This window comes from Syngnathus floridae, chromosome 6 (genome assembly GCF_059516105.1).
Source record: "Syngnathus floridae isolate MCC-2025c chromosome 6, RoL_Sflo_1.0, whole genome shotgun sequence".
Classification (NCBI taxonomy): domain Eukaryota; kingdom Metazoa; phylum Chordata; class Actinopteri; order Syngnathiformes; family Syngnathidae; genus Syngnathus; species Syngnathus floridae.
In genome coordinates, this window is record NC_142418.1 from 15729042 (window position 1) to 15747429 (window position 18388).

Here is an 18388-nt window from a genome sequence, read left to right on the forward strand (position 1 = left end):
CCCCCGATAACCTGATCCGACAACCTGGGTTCTTGCGGATGCTTTGCCTTGATTTCATCACCGGTCCTTCACAGCTCAGATTATGAGAGTGGAGTTATCACTCTCTCCCAGGGTTGGGGGGTTTGGATTGCAGGGCCAAGGGTAATCCTGAGGAGTTTGACTCGGGATGCCGAAGGCTTAATTAGATTTTTTTTTTCTCACTGTTGAGAGCCGTGGAGAATCCAATCAGTTCAACCTGTACGCGGTTGCCTCATTCCTGTCTGATTAGACGCAAATCAGCAAACGGCAACTATGTTCAAAGGCTATGACGGAAAATAAGGATATGGATATAATGAATACTAATAGTTAGCCTGAAGGTTGGATCAGAGTTGAAAGAAAAAAAATAGTCTGGTGTGAGAGCGAAAACATCTGAAGACATTTGGAATTGCATCGATTGAACAAACAACAGGAGACGTTCTCATTAGACCGGGCCGTTTTAGAAGAAACCACCGCTGGCGGTGACTTGACGATTGCTTCGTCAGCTTGAAAAAGATTTCCAGCATCTAGGCTACAGAGTCCTTTTATGGGCTTACTGAATGTTTTTTTTGGCAGCACAGTCATGAACATGACACGGCGCAAATGCACTAAAAGGTGCAATGTTGTCAAACACCAAGGTTCACTTCATTAGCTACGCTGGAGTTTTATGGATTAAAAAAAAAAAAAAGCCCATTAGCATTTCGGCATGATTGATTTCTGATATTTTTATTTTTCTGTTGAGTCTAAATAATTCATGCTCAAGTCACGATAATGGTTGAGAACGTCCAAAGTAATCTTCATAGAAAATAGAAGCTATTGTTCTTCGGAAAAGCAATGAATCCAAAGTAAAGCTAGCAGCTAAGTCAGGAAGAGATCAAAGTATCATCAGTCCACTCAGCAATTTAAATCCCGTGGGTACAAACGTAGCTTATAGAAGCCGTTTGAATAAATCCATAAGCATTTTGAAAGCTTGGCTTCATTTCATCATATTGGCATTTTTACCGCAATTGCACTTTTTTCCATAATAATCTAAAAAGCCTTCCATGCGTATTAAACGCTATACTGATTTATGCTAGTTTTCATGAAAGGCTTAACATCTAAAGAGCAACTCTTGACGTCTCCATGCGTTGACATTTCAACTACAATCGAGACTGAGGAGAAAAAACGGCCCCGTTTCCATCTGTGGGGGCGAAGTCCGTCTTGCACTTTGAGTAGCGAGTGCGCTCAATTGACGAGATGCGGTCATTGTGCCTTTTGCCCCGGGACGCCCCAGAAGCAGTCAACCTTGAAGTCCCAAGCATTGGGTCGACTTCACATGGGAAGTCTTTTGAATGTCTGCCAGCACAAAACCAATGTAAGGGACACCATTCACCATCAGGGTCCAAACCTGACAAAGGCGGGATTGTTTGGCAAAAGAAATTTAAAAAAAAAAAAATGAAACCGCCTCTTTCTACTGCGGAGAGGTCGAAGAAGACGATTAGCAGTTGTTGGTGGTGGAAATTTACCAAACGACACAAAACAAACAAAGCCCCATTGGTGTCCATCCATCCATCCATCCCTCGGAGGGCCTGTTGAAATATTTTTAAAAATGGTAATAAAAATAGCAAGCAATATCTCTCGTTTTTTAAAAGTGAAGACAATTTGTAATTTTAGGCCAGGCCACATAAAATGATCTGGCGGGCCGTATCTGGACCCCCGGGCCTTCAGTTTGACACCTATACTAGAACCCTTCACATAAACACCATTTTGGACCAGTGTGGTTGCAGTCAGTGAAACCAATCAAAATGCACAAAAACTTTCTTACAGCGGACAAAATCCATTTTACGGTCCTAAGCTCGCACCGGGATTTAACCGCCAATTTCACGTGCCGTCAAGTGATAGTCCACACATTGTGTTTTACGACAACCATCCTTTCAAATGAACGTAAGCGAGTTAATGATCGACTGTGCTCCGTCGTAAACCAAAAAACTGCCTGTAACATGGACCACCATGGATAACCAATTCAAGGATAATGCAGCGTACCCTAAATTCCAAAATGGGACACGAGACGTTTTTACAATGAGCGGAATCGAACACGACTGCTTAGTGGAATCAAAGCTAAAGGGAATGCTACTAAATCAAGCTGTCGTTTTATCTATCCACCACCCACACAATCCCGACGATACTCCGCCTCCTCTCAAGAGTCTAGTCTGCAGCTCGGAATTATCTCTCTGACAATTACGTCCTCCCAGGCGGGATAGATGCCTGGCTCCGGCAGAAAAGTGACCTCGGTGAGATTACGATGATTGCTCTTCCGTAGCTTGCATTTGATCCTAAATTGGTACGGCGCACATGTGCACACAAATACACATGGTCACACACTCACTGGTGGGAGGGGGGGTCATCATAAATCAATGATGACAAACAATAAAACCAAATGTAAAAATGTTCTGACCCCAAAGTCCTAATAGTCTTAAAGTCTTGCCAAGTATTATCTGGGATAGATTACAAAAAAAATTATCCCCCCCACCAAAAGACGACACATCCGGACAAAACAACAGCGGCAGCCCGTCATTGTATAGCGAGCTTTTGATAACTCACCAGACATGCCAATTCATCGTCCGCTCAATGGCGGGATCTCCGATCTAGACTTGGATTTGTTTACCATCCCGTTCCCTTTGTCTCCCCCCTGGGGATTTTTTCCCAAGATTCCTGGGGCTGGGTGGCGAGTACGGGAGGGGTGAAAAAGAGGGAAAGAAAAGCCCATTGGTTTCACCGGCATCTCGAGCCAAGCTGTCATCTCTGCGGGATTAAGGGCCCTCGGTGGTGGCTGCCGAACGGCTAACATAGTGTCTTACCCTCGGGTGGATGGTGGGGGGGGCCCGGGGAGGCATGGCCTAAATAAGATCTTGAGGTCAGCGAGCCTTCTTAACCATAGCAAAGCCACTTTGTGTCAACTTTATTCATGAGTGTCTCCCGCTCTCCATTCAATCGTCGTTGCATCGTGCGCCGAGGCGACTCGTTTAATCTACGCCTCCTCGTCGCTTATCTCGCGACGCTTTCCCGTTTCGGCAGGATGTAGGCTTAGGAGAGTGCGGAAGCTCGGGAGGATTTCTTGGCAGGCTGGCTTTATGATCAGAAAAAGAGCTGCGGGAAACATTTGCTGAGCCATTAGCCAACAAAAACGAGTCGCATCACAGAACGGGATGTGCAGACACGATTTATGTAAATACGAGGAAGGCTTGGACGAATTCGGTCGCAATTCCCTTTCAATTTGGCCGCCGTACCCCCCTGCCAGTGGAGTGCAGCCCAATTACAGCTCATGACAAGAAGAGAACCAGCGGCCCTTTTGAGTGGGTCGTCACCAGGTCGCGTCTACAACATCTGCCGCCCGTCCAGAGTTGGCCGGCGTTACGTGTAGGACCATACAATTTGTTCGAACAGAAGCTCCGACACTCGTTTGTTCCGTGAACTTCATTAAACTGGAGGCTCTTTTGTTTCAAATTAGACACATGATCCAACCCTCCGCCTCATCCTCCACTCCTTAAAAACAGTCTTCGACTTATCTGGTGCCAAAGCTTCTCAAGGTTCTATTTGTTCAAAATCAGCTGACATGGTGATAAACTTGCTACTTGCAATCGCTTCAAGATCAAATTCTCACCAGAACCAAACAACAAGAACTGTATAAATTGGTTTTAGACTAGATTATTAGCTCGACTGGCACCTGACCGACTCAAACTAAAGTTTTCAGGTTTAACCCACAGTCCGTATCAAGGTCCTAAAGGTCAACCTTTATTTTTTGGGGAATGAGCTCTACAGGTCATACAGACAAATTAAAACCCACAACGGCCCATTCCATTATCTCCACTTCAAAAGTGAGCTGCATTTGTTTGGACACAAAAGAGCATCACTAATGCTTTGTTCCAACGACTGTAATAACCTGACATGAGTGATCATGGCGTTCCTATGGCAACCTGCATTGATTGATCTTGACGACTGCCAAGAGCACTGGTGTAAAGACCGAGGTCATCCGAGGGCGACCAACCAAAGGTCAACATCACCAATTCTTTCTGAAGCCAGAACATAGTTTGGATTTTTTTTAGGTGATTGACAAAATTCACCTAACATCAATCAGTGATTATTCACCCAGAGTATTTTTTTCGAGGACATGCCAGAGCATCTGCGGATTTTTTTTAAGCGCTGCAAAGCACATAAATCACCTCCAATTGGTGTTTATGAGTCAGTCACCTGTCAGCATCCTCTTCGGATAACCGTCTGGAGCATGTAAACATCAACAGTTGCAGCTGTGCGGAAGCAGAATGGCATCGCCGTATCAATCCCCGTCGGACCCCATGCCTAACTGAGTGTGAAGTTCTAATTGTGCCCATCAGCTTGAAACCATCGAGAGACAACTGCGTGAATGAGATGAACATGCAGATCCTTTCTTGCATGTGCTCATCTGCTCCCTGCATAGATTTGTCCAAATACAACAAGAGCCAGTGTTCAGGCAGCCGTGAACAAGTGGGGTGGGATTTAAGGGTTCTCTGTGCTCCTCTAATGAGGCCCACACCAGTTCCACGAACACTTGCTGTGAAGGTCCGGGCAATGACAGTGTGACTGGGAAGGAACGCCCCGGCTCGTTGGTGGCCTGCTCATCAGTCCCGGAAGATTTGGACCTGAGGTGGCAGAACGGAACTAGACTGCCCTAGATTGGGTCCAATCAGGACTAGCACACGTCAGTGAAGATGACCAAGTTTGCGTCAACATTTTGATGAGCACATAACAAGCCCCCAGGTCGCATAACACTTCTTCTCAGCAATGATGCCCCGTTTACGTCAGCATCAGTGACACAAGAGCGACTCTTCTCTTTGGCCTGACCCGTGGTCGGCGGCGGTCACCGTGCCACAGACGGCGCCTTGATGACAGTCTGCATGCCTTCACGCACCCACGGACTGAAATCGGTGGCATTTTCCTCTCCAACACCCAAGCTTTTCCCACAGCACCCTCAGGCAGCCGTTTTAGACCAGCCGGGTGACCGACTGGTGCCTCGGCGATAACCCCCAACGCGTGCGGTGGTAATCCCTCGGTTATGCAAATCTCACCCCCCGCCCGGTGCCAGTTGCAGCTGCTGCGGGTGAAAGTTAAGGCGGCAGCTCGATGTAGGCCACGATCTTGTCCTGATTTTTTATATCATGTCGGGGAACACAGTGATACAATCGGACCATTTTCTATTTCGGGCTTTTTTACGTCATTGGGTCACCAAACGTGACAAGTTGTTGGAGTAAGGAAACGAAAGCACAGATACTATAACAGTTTTTAAATACCAGCTAGCTGTAGCGGCTACTCACACGGAGATGAGCAAAGCTTTTGGAGACATCTCAGCAATTCAATTATCAGAAAAACTTTCTTATCAGTTTTCTCAGCTAGTCAATATGTTTTGATGAGAAACAACATTTTGACTTGCAAATAATGGTGCACAATTGCTTATTTTTAGCCTTGCGACATAACCTTTAGTCTGCTAGCTTAATACTAATGCTAGCATCACAGAAAATAACGACTAACAACGACTTAAACAACTAATTTAACAACTTAAACTCATATCTCAAGCCATCACTGTATATAATAGCCAATTTGATACTTACTTAAGTACAACATATTTTTGCTTTCTTACTTCCCGCCACTACTGTACAGCGAAAATCTCGAGAAAAACAAGTGTGTCACCGCCTGTTTTTCCGTTCAGCAATACACAAGGCCCCCATAGTAGTAGCGGGGATACCGTTATCTTCTTATACAGATTACCAGAAGTCTGCTCGGGGTGCATAAACATTACTAGAAAGTGTGTCAGTACGTTGAGAGAGCAAGAGGAACAATGAAGCCAGGGGGGTCGTTAGCATTGGCATTAACGTGTCTATTTGAACAAGCAGCGAAAGTGTGCAGCCCAACCCGGTGTGTGTGTGTGTGTGTGTAGCGTGCAAGAGAAAGCGTCTGGGGACGAGCGGGAACATGGGGTAGAAGCTGGGAGAAAGGAGGAAGAGGAGGAGGGAGGGAGGGGGGTGATAGTGAGGACCCTCTTTGACTGAGGCTTTAACCAGACAGAGGGATGAAGAGGAGGAGGTGGGGGGAATTTAGGGGGGGGTGGGAATTCGCAGTTGTTTTCCGAAGGGGAACACACGGAATGGGGTGTTGTTGGTGAACCTCAAGGGGGGAGAAGGAAAAGGGGGGTGAGGGCCTTTCATCAGATTGAGAAGCAAACAAATGGAGCGATAGACGCAAACAAGCCGTTGTCACGAGTGGTGATATGAACATGAGGGGGAATTAAAAATGTGGACGAGAAAAGCTGCTTAGAGATTTGTAGTGTGCGGCTTTTTCGCCGACAATGGGCCAAAAAAACAACTGTCAATGTTGGCCGACATAAAAAATATTTTGAGTAGACCACATACATATTATAAAGAAGGATGACATACATTATTTAATCATAATTGATCCGCAACAAAAATATATCTGCTGATATTATGGAATATATTAAAATGATGGCGGGGTCCACAATTTTTCATCAACACTACCAAGGGACCACCAACTTCCGAACTAGATCCATGACAAAAATGTGATTTATAATATGGACAAAATACATACATGTCAGCCCATGAATATTTAAAGTTCACGTAGGATTGAAACCCATTGAAATTAAATGGTAAAACTGGGTAGGGAAAACTACTTAAATATAAATTATTTGTAAATTTAAAAAAAAAAATACAAGAATAGTGATAAGGGAGATATATATGTGTAATATGATGGATATCAGATACATTTATAGATACCATTGATTAACATTGCTATCGGAGTCTCCTGTGACACACCTGATGCTGATTAAAGTCACGTGGTCTAGGATACACCGTGATTTTCTGCAGTGCATTTATAGTACTTTTTATAATTTGGGGTTGTAGAGGAGCAAAATATTAGGAACATCAGTAGCACAACACTGTAAGCAATCAAAAACTGAGCATTATGATTATTATTTGTCGGAACGTCCATTCATTGAATTCCTGCTGACAGCACGAGATGTAAACAATGCTGAATGGAAACTGTCGGCGGGCGAGAACATACTGTAAGTTATTTGGCGTGGAAATAAAAATGAATGAAAACGTCCACGAACGGATGCTTGACATCAATTTGGTTGCTTTTGCAGAAGCGTCTCGAGAAAAAGTCTTGCCAGTGAAAGGCTTACACGTGTTTTCTCCAAACTAAAAGATTTGTGACAGTACAAATCAGCGGGCTTACCTTGCTTTCGCTGGTCCACGCGTGGGAGTGTCCACGATGCTTTCTTCTCCAACCTCCTCGTCTCGGATGGAGTCCCGCTCGCTCTGCTTGCGCTCGTTTTTTAGACTGACTCACTCTCCTCCTACCACACACAGACACACACGCGCGTGCACATAAATTCGCGGGGTCGCGCATCTTTCTCCGGGGCGCGCGCGGCTGATGTCGCTTCTTTTTTTTTTTGGGTTGGTCTAATTTTTTGTAAATGCCAAAGTATCACAGATGGACAACAGCTGGGTGAGTTTGGAGATTAAAAACAAAAGTAAATTTTTAAAAAGCCAAACGTTGTCTTTTTAATGCACTTTAATGGCTGTTGTGTAAGATTTAATCCCAAGGGCAACATATGACAAGTGTTTCATTAATAGAAATGACTCCCTTGTCTCAAAATAAATGAATAAACACAAATTATATCATATCATCCTTTGATATCAATGGCTTGTTGCAAAACTAATGAAGTGTTAATGAGCTGCCTTTATTTGCTGCAGCTAGCTTGGGGTGTAATTGAGAAGCAGCACGATTCTAGCACATATCTGGATGTCAGTGCAAATGAAAAATCAAATTGGTGATGCGGGAGAAAGGAGTGAGTTCATGAGTTAGGCAGGGTTACATGTGAAGAGGATGCATTTCCTCTTCCAGGCTGCTGTGTAATTACATTAGGCTGTTTTTATTCTATTGAGTGGGAGACGCTGTTATTGGTTGTTAACTATGTTAACATGCATGGGGGGCAAAAGCGCACGCAGCACGCAAAATACTTGACTCACTGAATACACAAATGTAGCATTCATAATTGTGTTATTTTTCTAAAGGAAATTTTAGGGGATAATGCCCCAATTTTAATCTTGCGTGTATTTGTTTGTAAATTGAGCGAGTTGTCAAAAGCATCAATGTGGTGACGGAATCGTTTTTTAATGGACAGTATATTTTCTTTATCTGCAATTAGTTAAACTAAATATATTTTGTTACAATTTTGCCATTTATATTGACTTTGTATATCAATAATGATTTTTTTGTTATTTGTTTAGCTTAGATTTAGTAGCCCCAACCTCTACTATCACATTTTTTGTACGTTTTGAAAAGTAAAAATAATAAGGACAATAAGAAATCAAAACCATAAATCTTTAATTTAAAAAAAAACATCCCTTGATCATGATTAAGAGGATTGATTTTAACAGATTAAAAAGCCACATCGCTACATGTTTCTTCTCATTTGAATTAGATTGAACCACGACATGCATCATAATTAAGCACAAATCAAGACATGCACTTTTGGGAATACTGTGTAGATTATGTTTTATCAGCCCAAATGTCACTAAGCATCCAGCAGAGAGCATCATTAAACGTGCACGAGACGTCTTCCTGAGAAGATGCTGTGCAACTCAGCTGCTTTTCCCAATCACGTTAAAGAGGCATAATGAGCTTTAATTACATATATGACGACTCTGGAATTGTCTTTACAAAGGAGCAGTGGAATTATGCGATTGTGGAAAAATCCCCATATACCCATCTCATCAATTGTCCTCGGGGATTCACTGATGCATCAAATATACAGTACCTGCCTGAGCCAAGACATTCAAAATGGAGAAGTGAGAAGTGACAGTCAAGTGCACAAAGCAAAAAAAAAAAAAAACAGCAGCAAAGCCAAAACATTTGACTGGCTAAAATAAATAAGTAAGAGTAATGTTTGTGAGGTCCACTGTTGTTATTCATATCGAACTCCTGACATTGGCATTGAAATATTTTCTTCTGCTAGACATTGAAATGTTAAACATAACATACATTTACAGCTGCATTTTGTAAAGTTACAATAATATCACTCCCATTAATTACTTAAATTAATAGTTTGAATTTCTTTATATTTCCATTTTCTTTTTTTTTTCTTAGTGTTACAGCTATTAGTGTGATACACGCACATACTGATAACCGGGATAAATTTGACCCCAATTTTCCTCTTCTGATCAAAATCAGAAAAGCCCAAGATTATCCTGAGCAATTTCTTGCGTGTGTTAATAGTGATTTCCCCCCCCAAACAAATCTGCTCAACACTTAGAATCACATAGGGACCAAATATTTTACATTTCATCTCTAGCTGCCTTTTCTTCTTGGTAATCTAAGGCAGTTCAGATGCTCTGTGGCACCACGCTGCCTCTCACAGATCAGTCTTGGTACTACAACGGACGGACTTGACGGAGAAGATAAACGAAATCAAAGCGTGTACCCTTAAAAACAAATTGTTGAAAACACATGCGAGAATGCTGCACGATGAAATGTTACGTTAGCCTCAAACGTCCTAAATTAAACACGAGGTGCCCATCCCAAGCATCGTAGAAGGAAAACAAATCCCCCACTCGTGAGGTAAAACGTGTTTTGTTTTTGTTCTGCTGTGGCTAAAACTTAAAGGAGTTGAAGGACCAAGTGTCCACTCGGTTCCTGAGCCATTCGGCCAACTTCTGCACCGAGCCCTTTTCTCTGGTGAGGATTCGGGCCGCCTTCCGCAGCTTCTCCTCGTTCCTCTCCAGGTAGCGGAAGGCTTCGGCTTCCAGCAGGTCCAGCTTCTCCTGACGGTTGTCGTCGATGGAGATGTCTTCGCTCACGTACGGGTTGAAGCGGAAGTACGTGTCGGCGGGAAGGAAGCCGTCCAACATGGCGTGGACCTCTGGAGATCCGAGGTGTCACGATTAGAAGGTGTGAGAACAGCCGGCAATTCACTTACCTTCCGTGTCTGTAGCGCTGCTGATGACGTTGTTGATTTTAGTTTTGAGACTCGTGTAAGTGCCGCTGTTGCTCTTCCCCATGGTTTCCAAACGCCCCGTGCCGACCGAAACCACGCACTCCAAGGGCGTATCGGGCCACAGACACTTGCACTCGTGGATGGCCAGCGCTGTGGGGTTGTTGATGAGCAAACCTCCATCCTGAAAAAAAACATTCAGTGAGCCTTGGGAACATTTCATGGATTTTATTTGGGTAGCGCAAGACATTTTTGAGGCCCATCTCAGCAAATGAAAAGATCAATGCGGCTCCCGAGCTGTTTGCGGAACGACAAAGCACACAATGAAGTCGTTTTTTTTTTTTCTCCTTCGTTCTTCTTTTCACCACTGTGCTTCACAACGCCGTTTTGAAATCGAACAACCGCCCAGGAGTGCTTTTGCTTTGAATCCACAGTCTACCTAAGGCTATGGGGAGGGAGGGGGGGGCAACAGGAGAGATGACGGGGATTGATGAATAGGCATGAGGCTGCGGGGTTGGCAGTGGGATCAAACACAGAGGGGCCAGTCCTCATTAAAGAGGCCAGGCTGGGGGTGGGACCCGCAACCCCCCCTCCCCTCCCTGAGTGTCTCAGGAGGGACATCGCATGGGGTGCATGTTTTACCAGATTCTGGTGTTTAATCGCTCACGTTATTGCTGTTCAATACACAAAAAAAAAATTGTAATTTCCGTCACATCTATTTTTTTTATCCTTATCACTTATCATTTACTCAATATCCTCGACGGCGACACACCAGTTGCGGATTTTTTTGTGCCGGCGGCCAAGGACACATTGGCCAAGGACAATTAGAACTTAAGAGGGAGATTCCTCCTGCGAGCGCCGAGTCGAACGTTCCATTTCAAGGCACCTGCTCGGCGAGTTGGGTTTCATTAAGAAAGTTGTGGAAAGTTTCAAACTTCCTCTTGCTGTTATTTTTCAGTCTATGGCGCTTGTGACTTCTTTTTTTTTCTCCTTCGGCTGTCACTAGCAATCAACACTCACTCGGAGGTAACGAGAAGGCTGAAGTTGGCAGATGTGAGTTACAATTTCACGTTTTCCTGAAAGACGAGCTAAGTTCCCGACTGCTTAAATGGCAAGCGGCTTAATGATTTCCCGCCGATGTCGACGGTTGATCCTCCGGAGGATTAGCGCTCTGCCATGTTCGCCTCATAAACCAGATCATCGTAAAGCAAATTTTCAACTAATTAGGCCTTTCTCACCTAAGGGAACGCGGTTCACGTCTGGCGATTGACAATGAAGGTCTTCAAAGTAATTGCTCCGATAGATCGGAGTGAAAGAAGACTCGTAAGGAGAATATCGGCCGGATTGAATAAACAAAAGTGAAATTGGCAGCGCTGCTTGAAGAGACTCATCTTGCAAGCTTATCTCCACGGCGCCACTCCAAGTCGCCCCGCAGGGGAGGTCGCCCATCGCAATAGAAAAGCGGCCTGGATCAGTAAAAGTCATTTCACGGCCGACTGTACGTCAAACGCCATTAGCTACAAGAGCAAACGTTATTTTCTTCCTTAAGGCGCCACATTTCGCCGCATCTCCGTTTCATGAAGCTAAGCATCAGTGGTTGATGAGAGACCCAAGCTGAAGGAGAACGAGAGGTTCTGCTTTGATCCAAATCCGAGCCGCGGTATAGTTTCATGGCATCTCGCCGATAATAAACGATTTGATCTCGATAGATGGGATTCGATTCAAGGACTGATTCATTTCATACCAGTATATAAAATATGTACTTTGGTGGTTTGGGCAGGTCCAAGGTCTTAACACAGCCTCCCAAACAATCTATTTATTGCCAGAATACCCCGCTCAGGGATTAATAAACAAAAAGTATATGAGAAATGAGATGAGCCCTTTGCACACATCTGGCGTGGTTTTGAAATCACAACTGTCGTCATTACAAATTGCCTTTGGCCATGTTGTCAAAGCTGAACTGGGGCAGCAATTTAAAAGCCGAGCCGACGCTCCCTCATGAGAATGCCTTCGCGAATCCTGAATACGATTATACCCGATGGTCATTCAATTCTTAAAAAGAATTGACGCTGGAAGCAGAAAATTACTTTCATTATTAAAATCCGTTTGTGCCAAATAGAACATTGGGGAAAGTAAATCATTGAGCTACATAAGCTGCCAAGACAACATCCAAATTGCATAAAGGCCACCCCTGTTAGCGGAAAAGGATGAGCGTGACAATATTGTCAGTGTTGGAAGTGCTACCGAAGAGTGGCAGTCAGTCCAGGTCAAAGGTCGTCATGGCAAATTATCCCATTACGCCAAACAGTTCTCCTCCTTTCCTTTTGGGATCTCACAGGGGCAAAAAGGTCAGAGCGTGGTTCAATTGAGCCCCCCACCAAATTGACAAAAGAGGCAGGACTCATCTGTGTCGATGGGGACCGAAGCCTCGGGCGGGGAAAGCGTTTGAGATTTATTGTCGGCCGTTGTCTTTTCCCACACTAATCCACGACCACACATAGTCGGCGACCGGTATTGTCGCAATGAATCCCAATCTGATTCGATTGACTCCCAACTCGATTCCCCGGAGATGTTGTGTACATATTAGTTGACTTCACACCACTAAACATGGCTTTGATTTCCACCATCTGCTGGGTCATCTCCTGGGTAATTTCAGTCTAATTTCCCTGCCGCGAGCAAAAGGAGACGAGGCTGAAGGCGCATATTAATGCGAACGAACGCGAGGTGTGACTCGATTCTAGAACATATTAGAGCAATGTGATGACCAAGGCAGATTATTCCAATCCCAATGGAGGTCTACTTTTGTTTTCTCTTTGGAAACATCTCTTGATTTTAGTTCCAGTGACTCGTGATGTGATTCACATGTGATTCACTCCACCTCTCGGACTTCCTGTAGAGCGCTCTCGGGAGCGCTCACCGAAGGCGGTGGTCCAACAATCCCATTCGAGCCATTAATAAGGATGGCAGTGGTGGGCACAAAAGACACACACCCATTCCCACTCCCCCGTCGCCGTGGCAACGGGGCCCCTTCCTCGTCTTTCCGTAAAGGCCCTCGGAGTCATTGTCAAACGTTTGGAGTCATTGTGTCATTTAGTGCCCCGGAATGACTGTGAAGGCTTTCATGTGGAAATAAGAGTGGCTATTATTACTTAGTTATGAATTCTGGATTTTCAAATCTTAAGAAGAAATAGATTTTCAAATCTGACCCGCGGATCACATCAGCGATCAATCAGACGTGGCTCGAAAAATACCAGCAGGCTTTCGGCACACGGCGAACAAAAGGGGGATTGTCCGGCTCTTGAATGAAGTGGACAATTCTGCGAGCGTGGGTGGAAAACTGTGAGATGACTCTCTTGTCAGATGGGAATCCTGACATCAGATGGACGGCATGTCGTGTTCACATTTCACGGGCGAGAGCGGCACACATTCTTGCTAGTGTGACTCAGAACTTGGCTTGATGTTGGCTTGTCTGATCAATTAGGTGACCAATCGGATTTCCTTCTTGATTCATTTCTTAAATCATCACGTGACTAAGTACTGAAGTTCACTTCAGTTTGCCTTGGTATGGTTCAGAGCATTTGATGCGGGAAGCTTGGCTAATTCATGCCACCCGCAACACGGCGGGGGGGGGGAGGGGTCATTTTCCTCGACATAGGTGTGTTGTCATCAACCATTCTCTTTCATTCTCGTTCCAACATTCACCGCCACAAACCCGTGTGGCTTTCCAATTAAAATCCGCTCACACACTTTGTGTGTGTGTGGAACATCTGCCCGAGGAAAGTCAACCCAAGGAGATGTTGACATGTGTGACGCCATCAGAACAAAAGTGGAAACATCAAATTGAATACATAAACACACACAATTTTTTTTTTCTTCCGGCATTATTGCACTTTACTAAGGTGTCTTACTCATGCTGTTTTAAGTTTACTGACTAAGCGCTTACTCAGGGAAAGGTGGAGAGTGGCGTTAGTTATTGATCACTTAAATGGGAATGTTACGGCTAATGCATGGCTGCTTAACGGAGATGGATTTAAGAGCATTTATGTCGGCAAAAGGAAAACAAACAGGTAGGAAATGAAGTTCCTCCCTCCAAAGAAGTTTGCATCTGTCAGTCTCAGATTTTATTTGTCAATGCAGTGTCTCTTCCGACTGACCTGATGGAGATCGCTGCCCAAGGGGAACTCCTGGAAATAGCCGGGCGCGGCTGAGGAGGCGCGGAGGGCCTGCCAGAGCTGGTGCTGACAGCCCCCCAGGTAGTGAGAGCGCACGCCCGGTAGAAGGTTGTAGTTCCTGAACACGTACGCCTTGAGAGGAGTGCCTCGATTCACAATGGCGCTCACTGCTGCCACCTATTGGAGGGAGGGGGAGTTGCAAATATTAGATTTGACGCATTTTACTCTGTGTCGCATGCAACAATGAATGGATGCTAGCATAACAGGCAAATTGGCAGGAGAGGAACTCACTTTGGGACATTCCAGGTTTCTAGAAGTCTCCACTAGAAGGTGTGAGCCCATTTTCTCTCTGTCAGGGGGGAAAGAGGAGTTCATTTTCCACTGACACATCTCCTTGTGTCATCAACATTGACACCAACACTAACTTGAGCAAGATCTCCCAAGCTTGGCTGTCATAGAAAGCGTGATTCCAGCCCATCTTCACCGTGCCCACAATCACGTTCTGCTTGAAAACTTCCGAGCCCAACTTGCGGTAGAGATCGTCGCACTCCCTTGGTGAGAGTTGGAAAACACCCAACATGAAGCCCAGGATTGCACCTAAGATGAGAAAAGGGATCAGAACAATTATTTTTCCTTCTGAAGATCTACAGAAGCATAATCATGGCAGAAGAGTAGCGAGGGGCCGTGATTAAAAATTGTGTTTGATCAAAAAGAGAACATCTGTGGGCCAGATGGATATTTGGAGCTAGTGCAAGCTTGTGTTGGTCCTTAAAGGCCAATCTGGAAGATAAATGGAGTGCTTCAAGATGGTGCAAAATAAAGCACAAGTTGAGGATTAAGTAATCCACAGCGCCCCTATGTGGACACTTGTATACTCATCATCTGTGCAATAATAATTCATATCCACAACTCACCTGTGCTGACACCGCAAATATAATCAAAGAGTTTATAAATGGGCTTGCCGGTCATGGTCTCCAACTTCTGCAAAGTCTGAAGGGCAAGAAGTCCCCTGTGAAGAAAGAAAAAAAAAGCAAGAAAAAGCGATATTAATGATTAACATGGTACAAAAACAGGGAGCGTGACATTGCATATGCTCAACTGTAAAGATAACAACACCTGTGGGAGCGACTGGAGTAAACTCCTATCCTCCACTCTAATAATCTCAAATAATTATGTGCAAATTAAAAAAAAAATTATCGCTGCACCTCAAATAGACACGCCTTCTATTTACCCTTTTTTGGGAGAGAAAAATACCATGTCCTTCCACTAGGTGGCAGTAAAGAATTCAAGTTGACATATCAGGAACTACAACCAAGAAGAAACATAAAATGAGCAAACAAAACAAAAAATATATATATATATATATACCTTAACCCTCCCCCATCTATGGATAGAATGCGTATGCCGCGGCCTTTGACGGGCTTATGGTAGCCCACCAGAGCAAGAGCTTCTCTGACGGCTTCCCTCAGTCCAGGATCACTGGCCTGTTGCAGACGCAGCAGGCAGGGGATTACCTTCTCCTGATGAACACACACATTTCACGTGCTGACTCATCACCCAAACTGAAAGCACGGAATGGACACCGAGATCGCCGTTTTTGCTAGTTAATTCAAATGTGCTGGTGTACCTTGACGGCAACCCCACACGTCTCTGGAAATTCCAGCAGGTGGTAGCTAAGGTCCTCAACCCTGCTGATGTAGACCCTCACGTCGGTGGCCCTGTGGAGCGCCTGGACCAGAGCCCGGGTACGATTGTCCACGCTCACCCGGGCGATGATCTGGAAGAAAAAAATAGGTTTCTGAGAATCACAATATTAGGTACACTGACATGTTGAAGTGTCATGTTACTCGGTCACATGTTTGATGTCTCATACCAACACTTCTTGGAGGAGAGCCCACTTTAGATTAACGCAACCTGATTTTTTATCGCCACACCATAACAGCCTGGGCATGTAAAGAAAGGTACAGGCCAGTCTAAAAATAAATGAACTCCTGGAATTCACACCACAAAAGTGTTTGGACAAGCGGAGCAGCTGGACAACGCTCAGTTGACGTGGTATGATTGGCACGTGACAAGTTAGGGTTGGAAAATTGCGTGATTATTTTTCAAAGATTAAGAAGGGTGTTTTCAATTAAATTTAGGGTTAAACAAAGCGCTTACTGTATATTTGTATAAAAAATAACATTTGCTGAATCAATATGAATTCAAACATACCTTTTCCCTTTGGACCAGAAGTTTCTTGGCCTTCTCCTCCGCTGTTTTCTGCTCTGTACTGACGGCCTTCTCCATCTGCTTTACCGGCGCAACCTCCGGCTTTGTGATTTCATCCGCGGCATTTTTTGCCTCCCCGGTTCTGAACTTGGGAACCAACGGGGCGATGTAGCTGCCTACAAAAGCTTGCACGGTGGGAGCAGAATAGGACAGGTAGTGACCGAAACCTTTTTTAGGCGAGGCAGGTGTCGCAGGAGGATTCAGGTCTGGTTTATTGCACACGGGGTCACTTTTTTGTAGAGTCTGAGATTGGGTTTTAGATGATGCCTCAACATGGTTCTCCGCAACTTTTTTCTGTGTGCTGCTGCCAAAGTAGGAATTGATGTGGTGGGCTAGGTAGTTGTATGTTTCATCCAGGTTGACTGAAAATTTACTGGGGTGAAAAAGCGCAAGTGGTTGTTTGGAAGGCAGACTCTCGCTCTCTTGAAGCTCCTCTGGCTTGACGGTAGCGGCGACAGGCTTCAGTTTTTTTTCCTTTACTTCTAGCTTGGTCACAACAGCAGCAGCAGCGCTCGCTTGTGAGGTGTTACGAGGTTGCGAAGGGGAGGGACCTGTGTCCGGTTTCGGAACAGACGTCGGACTGGAAGGACTGGGTGACGTACTCGCTGGATGCTTGGGAGCAGATGGAGAAACCGGGGCGATCTCCACAACTTTCGATTCAGGAGTTGACCTCACATTTTTGCCATCCTTTTTTGTTTTGAGCCGGGCAATCTTGGAGAGGAGGTCGGTTTGCGTCACAGCTTTGGAAACGGCGTCCAACGTGTTCTTTACTCGGGACATGTGCTGGCTGAGGCCCGTGGACCAACGCGATGCCGAAGTGTTCAAACGCAGGTTGCTGGTGTGGAGCCCGAGCTTCTGTCTCACGACCTGGTTCGCCCTGCAGAGGCGTGCTTTCTGAGCCCAAAGTCGTGTGTGAAGGACATGCTTCCGGCTGAGGGAGCTCAGCTTCCCGCAAGAAGGATCCTGGATGTGAAGTGAACAGTGCGAGGTACCTGAGAAGGGAAAGGGTGAGGATGCTGGTTTGCAAGGGCGCCATATGTCAAAAGTTCTATTTAGTTTAAGCCAGGGACTGAGACACCATGTATGACTCATCCTTTTACGTGCGAAGAGTTCAGTCCATCCAATGGAACTCTAAAGCTACACTCCTTCTTTCCATGAACCTGGTGATGATCAATACAACAATGGAAGGAAATGAAGACCATGACAATGACAATGTAACACGTAATTTCCTTAAATATTATTATTACAAAGCTCACTACAGACTATATAATGCAGTGATAACTTAAAGGATGACGGAAATAAAAACAAAAGCTCTCTGAGAACATAAAAAAGTGATGAAATTGACACTGCCGCTAGCTAACAGGCTAGCAAACACACAGCCCAAACACAACACGGTGCCGCAAAACATACCACAGCTTTTATATCGTCGTTTCAAGGTGAGCTTCAACCTTTAACATCCTTTTCTTCAGCCGCGACCCAACTACAAGCGAGTAAATGACGACATGTTGGCAATGGGTCCGAGCTGACGCCTGATTTCCACATCAACGTAACATCCCCCGAAAAGAAAAACAACAAACACGTGGGAGGGAAAACGCGTGCCATTGGTTGGTTAGTGCTTGACCCACTAAAATCGGGAAAGTTGATTGGCTGGTTTTCTTTCTGTGAAACGAAGAGGAGGAGGCAAGTGTATTTACAGTTTTAAGCACATTAAGCGTATTTTCAGCACGGGCTGGCATTTTTTTTCTTTTCAAATTCAACAAAGGTACTGGAAAAATCAAGATAAGTCAAGATTATTGGCAGTATTGAGGACTTATTCTCTATCTGTCATTTAAAACTGTAAAATTCAGTTCCTGGTTTAAAAAGGCCTTGTAATTGACTCATAAAAACAAGAAAGACACGATGAAATTGTGGA

The 18388-nt window shown here is 44.8% G+C and overlaps 2 protein-coding genes across 10 annotated transcripts in view; both read right to left on the reverse strand.

Moving 5' to 3' along the window:
• nrcamb (neuronal cell adhesion molecule b) overlaps nt 1–7419 on the reverse strand; it is a 42615-nt gene extending 35196 nt beyond the window's left edge. For all 9 annotated transcript variants that reach the window (XM_088378659.1, XM_088378663.1, XM_088378658.1 and 6 more), the window contains exon 1: nt 7273–7419. The gene's annotated coding sequence lies outside the window, so the exon portion shown is untranslated. The remainder of the gene's footprint in view (nt 1–7272) is intronic.
• Nucleotides 7420–8410: 991 nt separating this feature from the next.
• On the reverse strand, nt 8411–18055 carry LOC148396848 (calcium-independent phospholipase A2-gamma-like). Its single transcript, XM_088379299.1, has 10 exons — nt 17887–18055; nt 16420–17636; nt 15833–15982; nt 15574–15725; nt 15120–15214; nt 14631–14802; nt 14497–14554; nt 14188–14382; nt 10019–10217; nt 8411–9961 (listed from the first exon to the last, which is right to left on the reverse strand). Exons 2-10 carry the CDS (start codon nt 17566–17568, stop codon nt 9693–9695), a joined length of 2439 nt encoding a protein of 812 aa, XP_088235425.1. The 5' UTR covers nt 17569–17636; nt 17887–18055; the 3' UTR covers nt 8411–9692.
• Between the last annotated feature and the right edge of the window lie 333 nt (nt 18056–18388).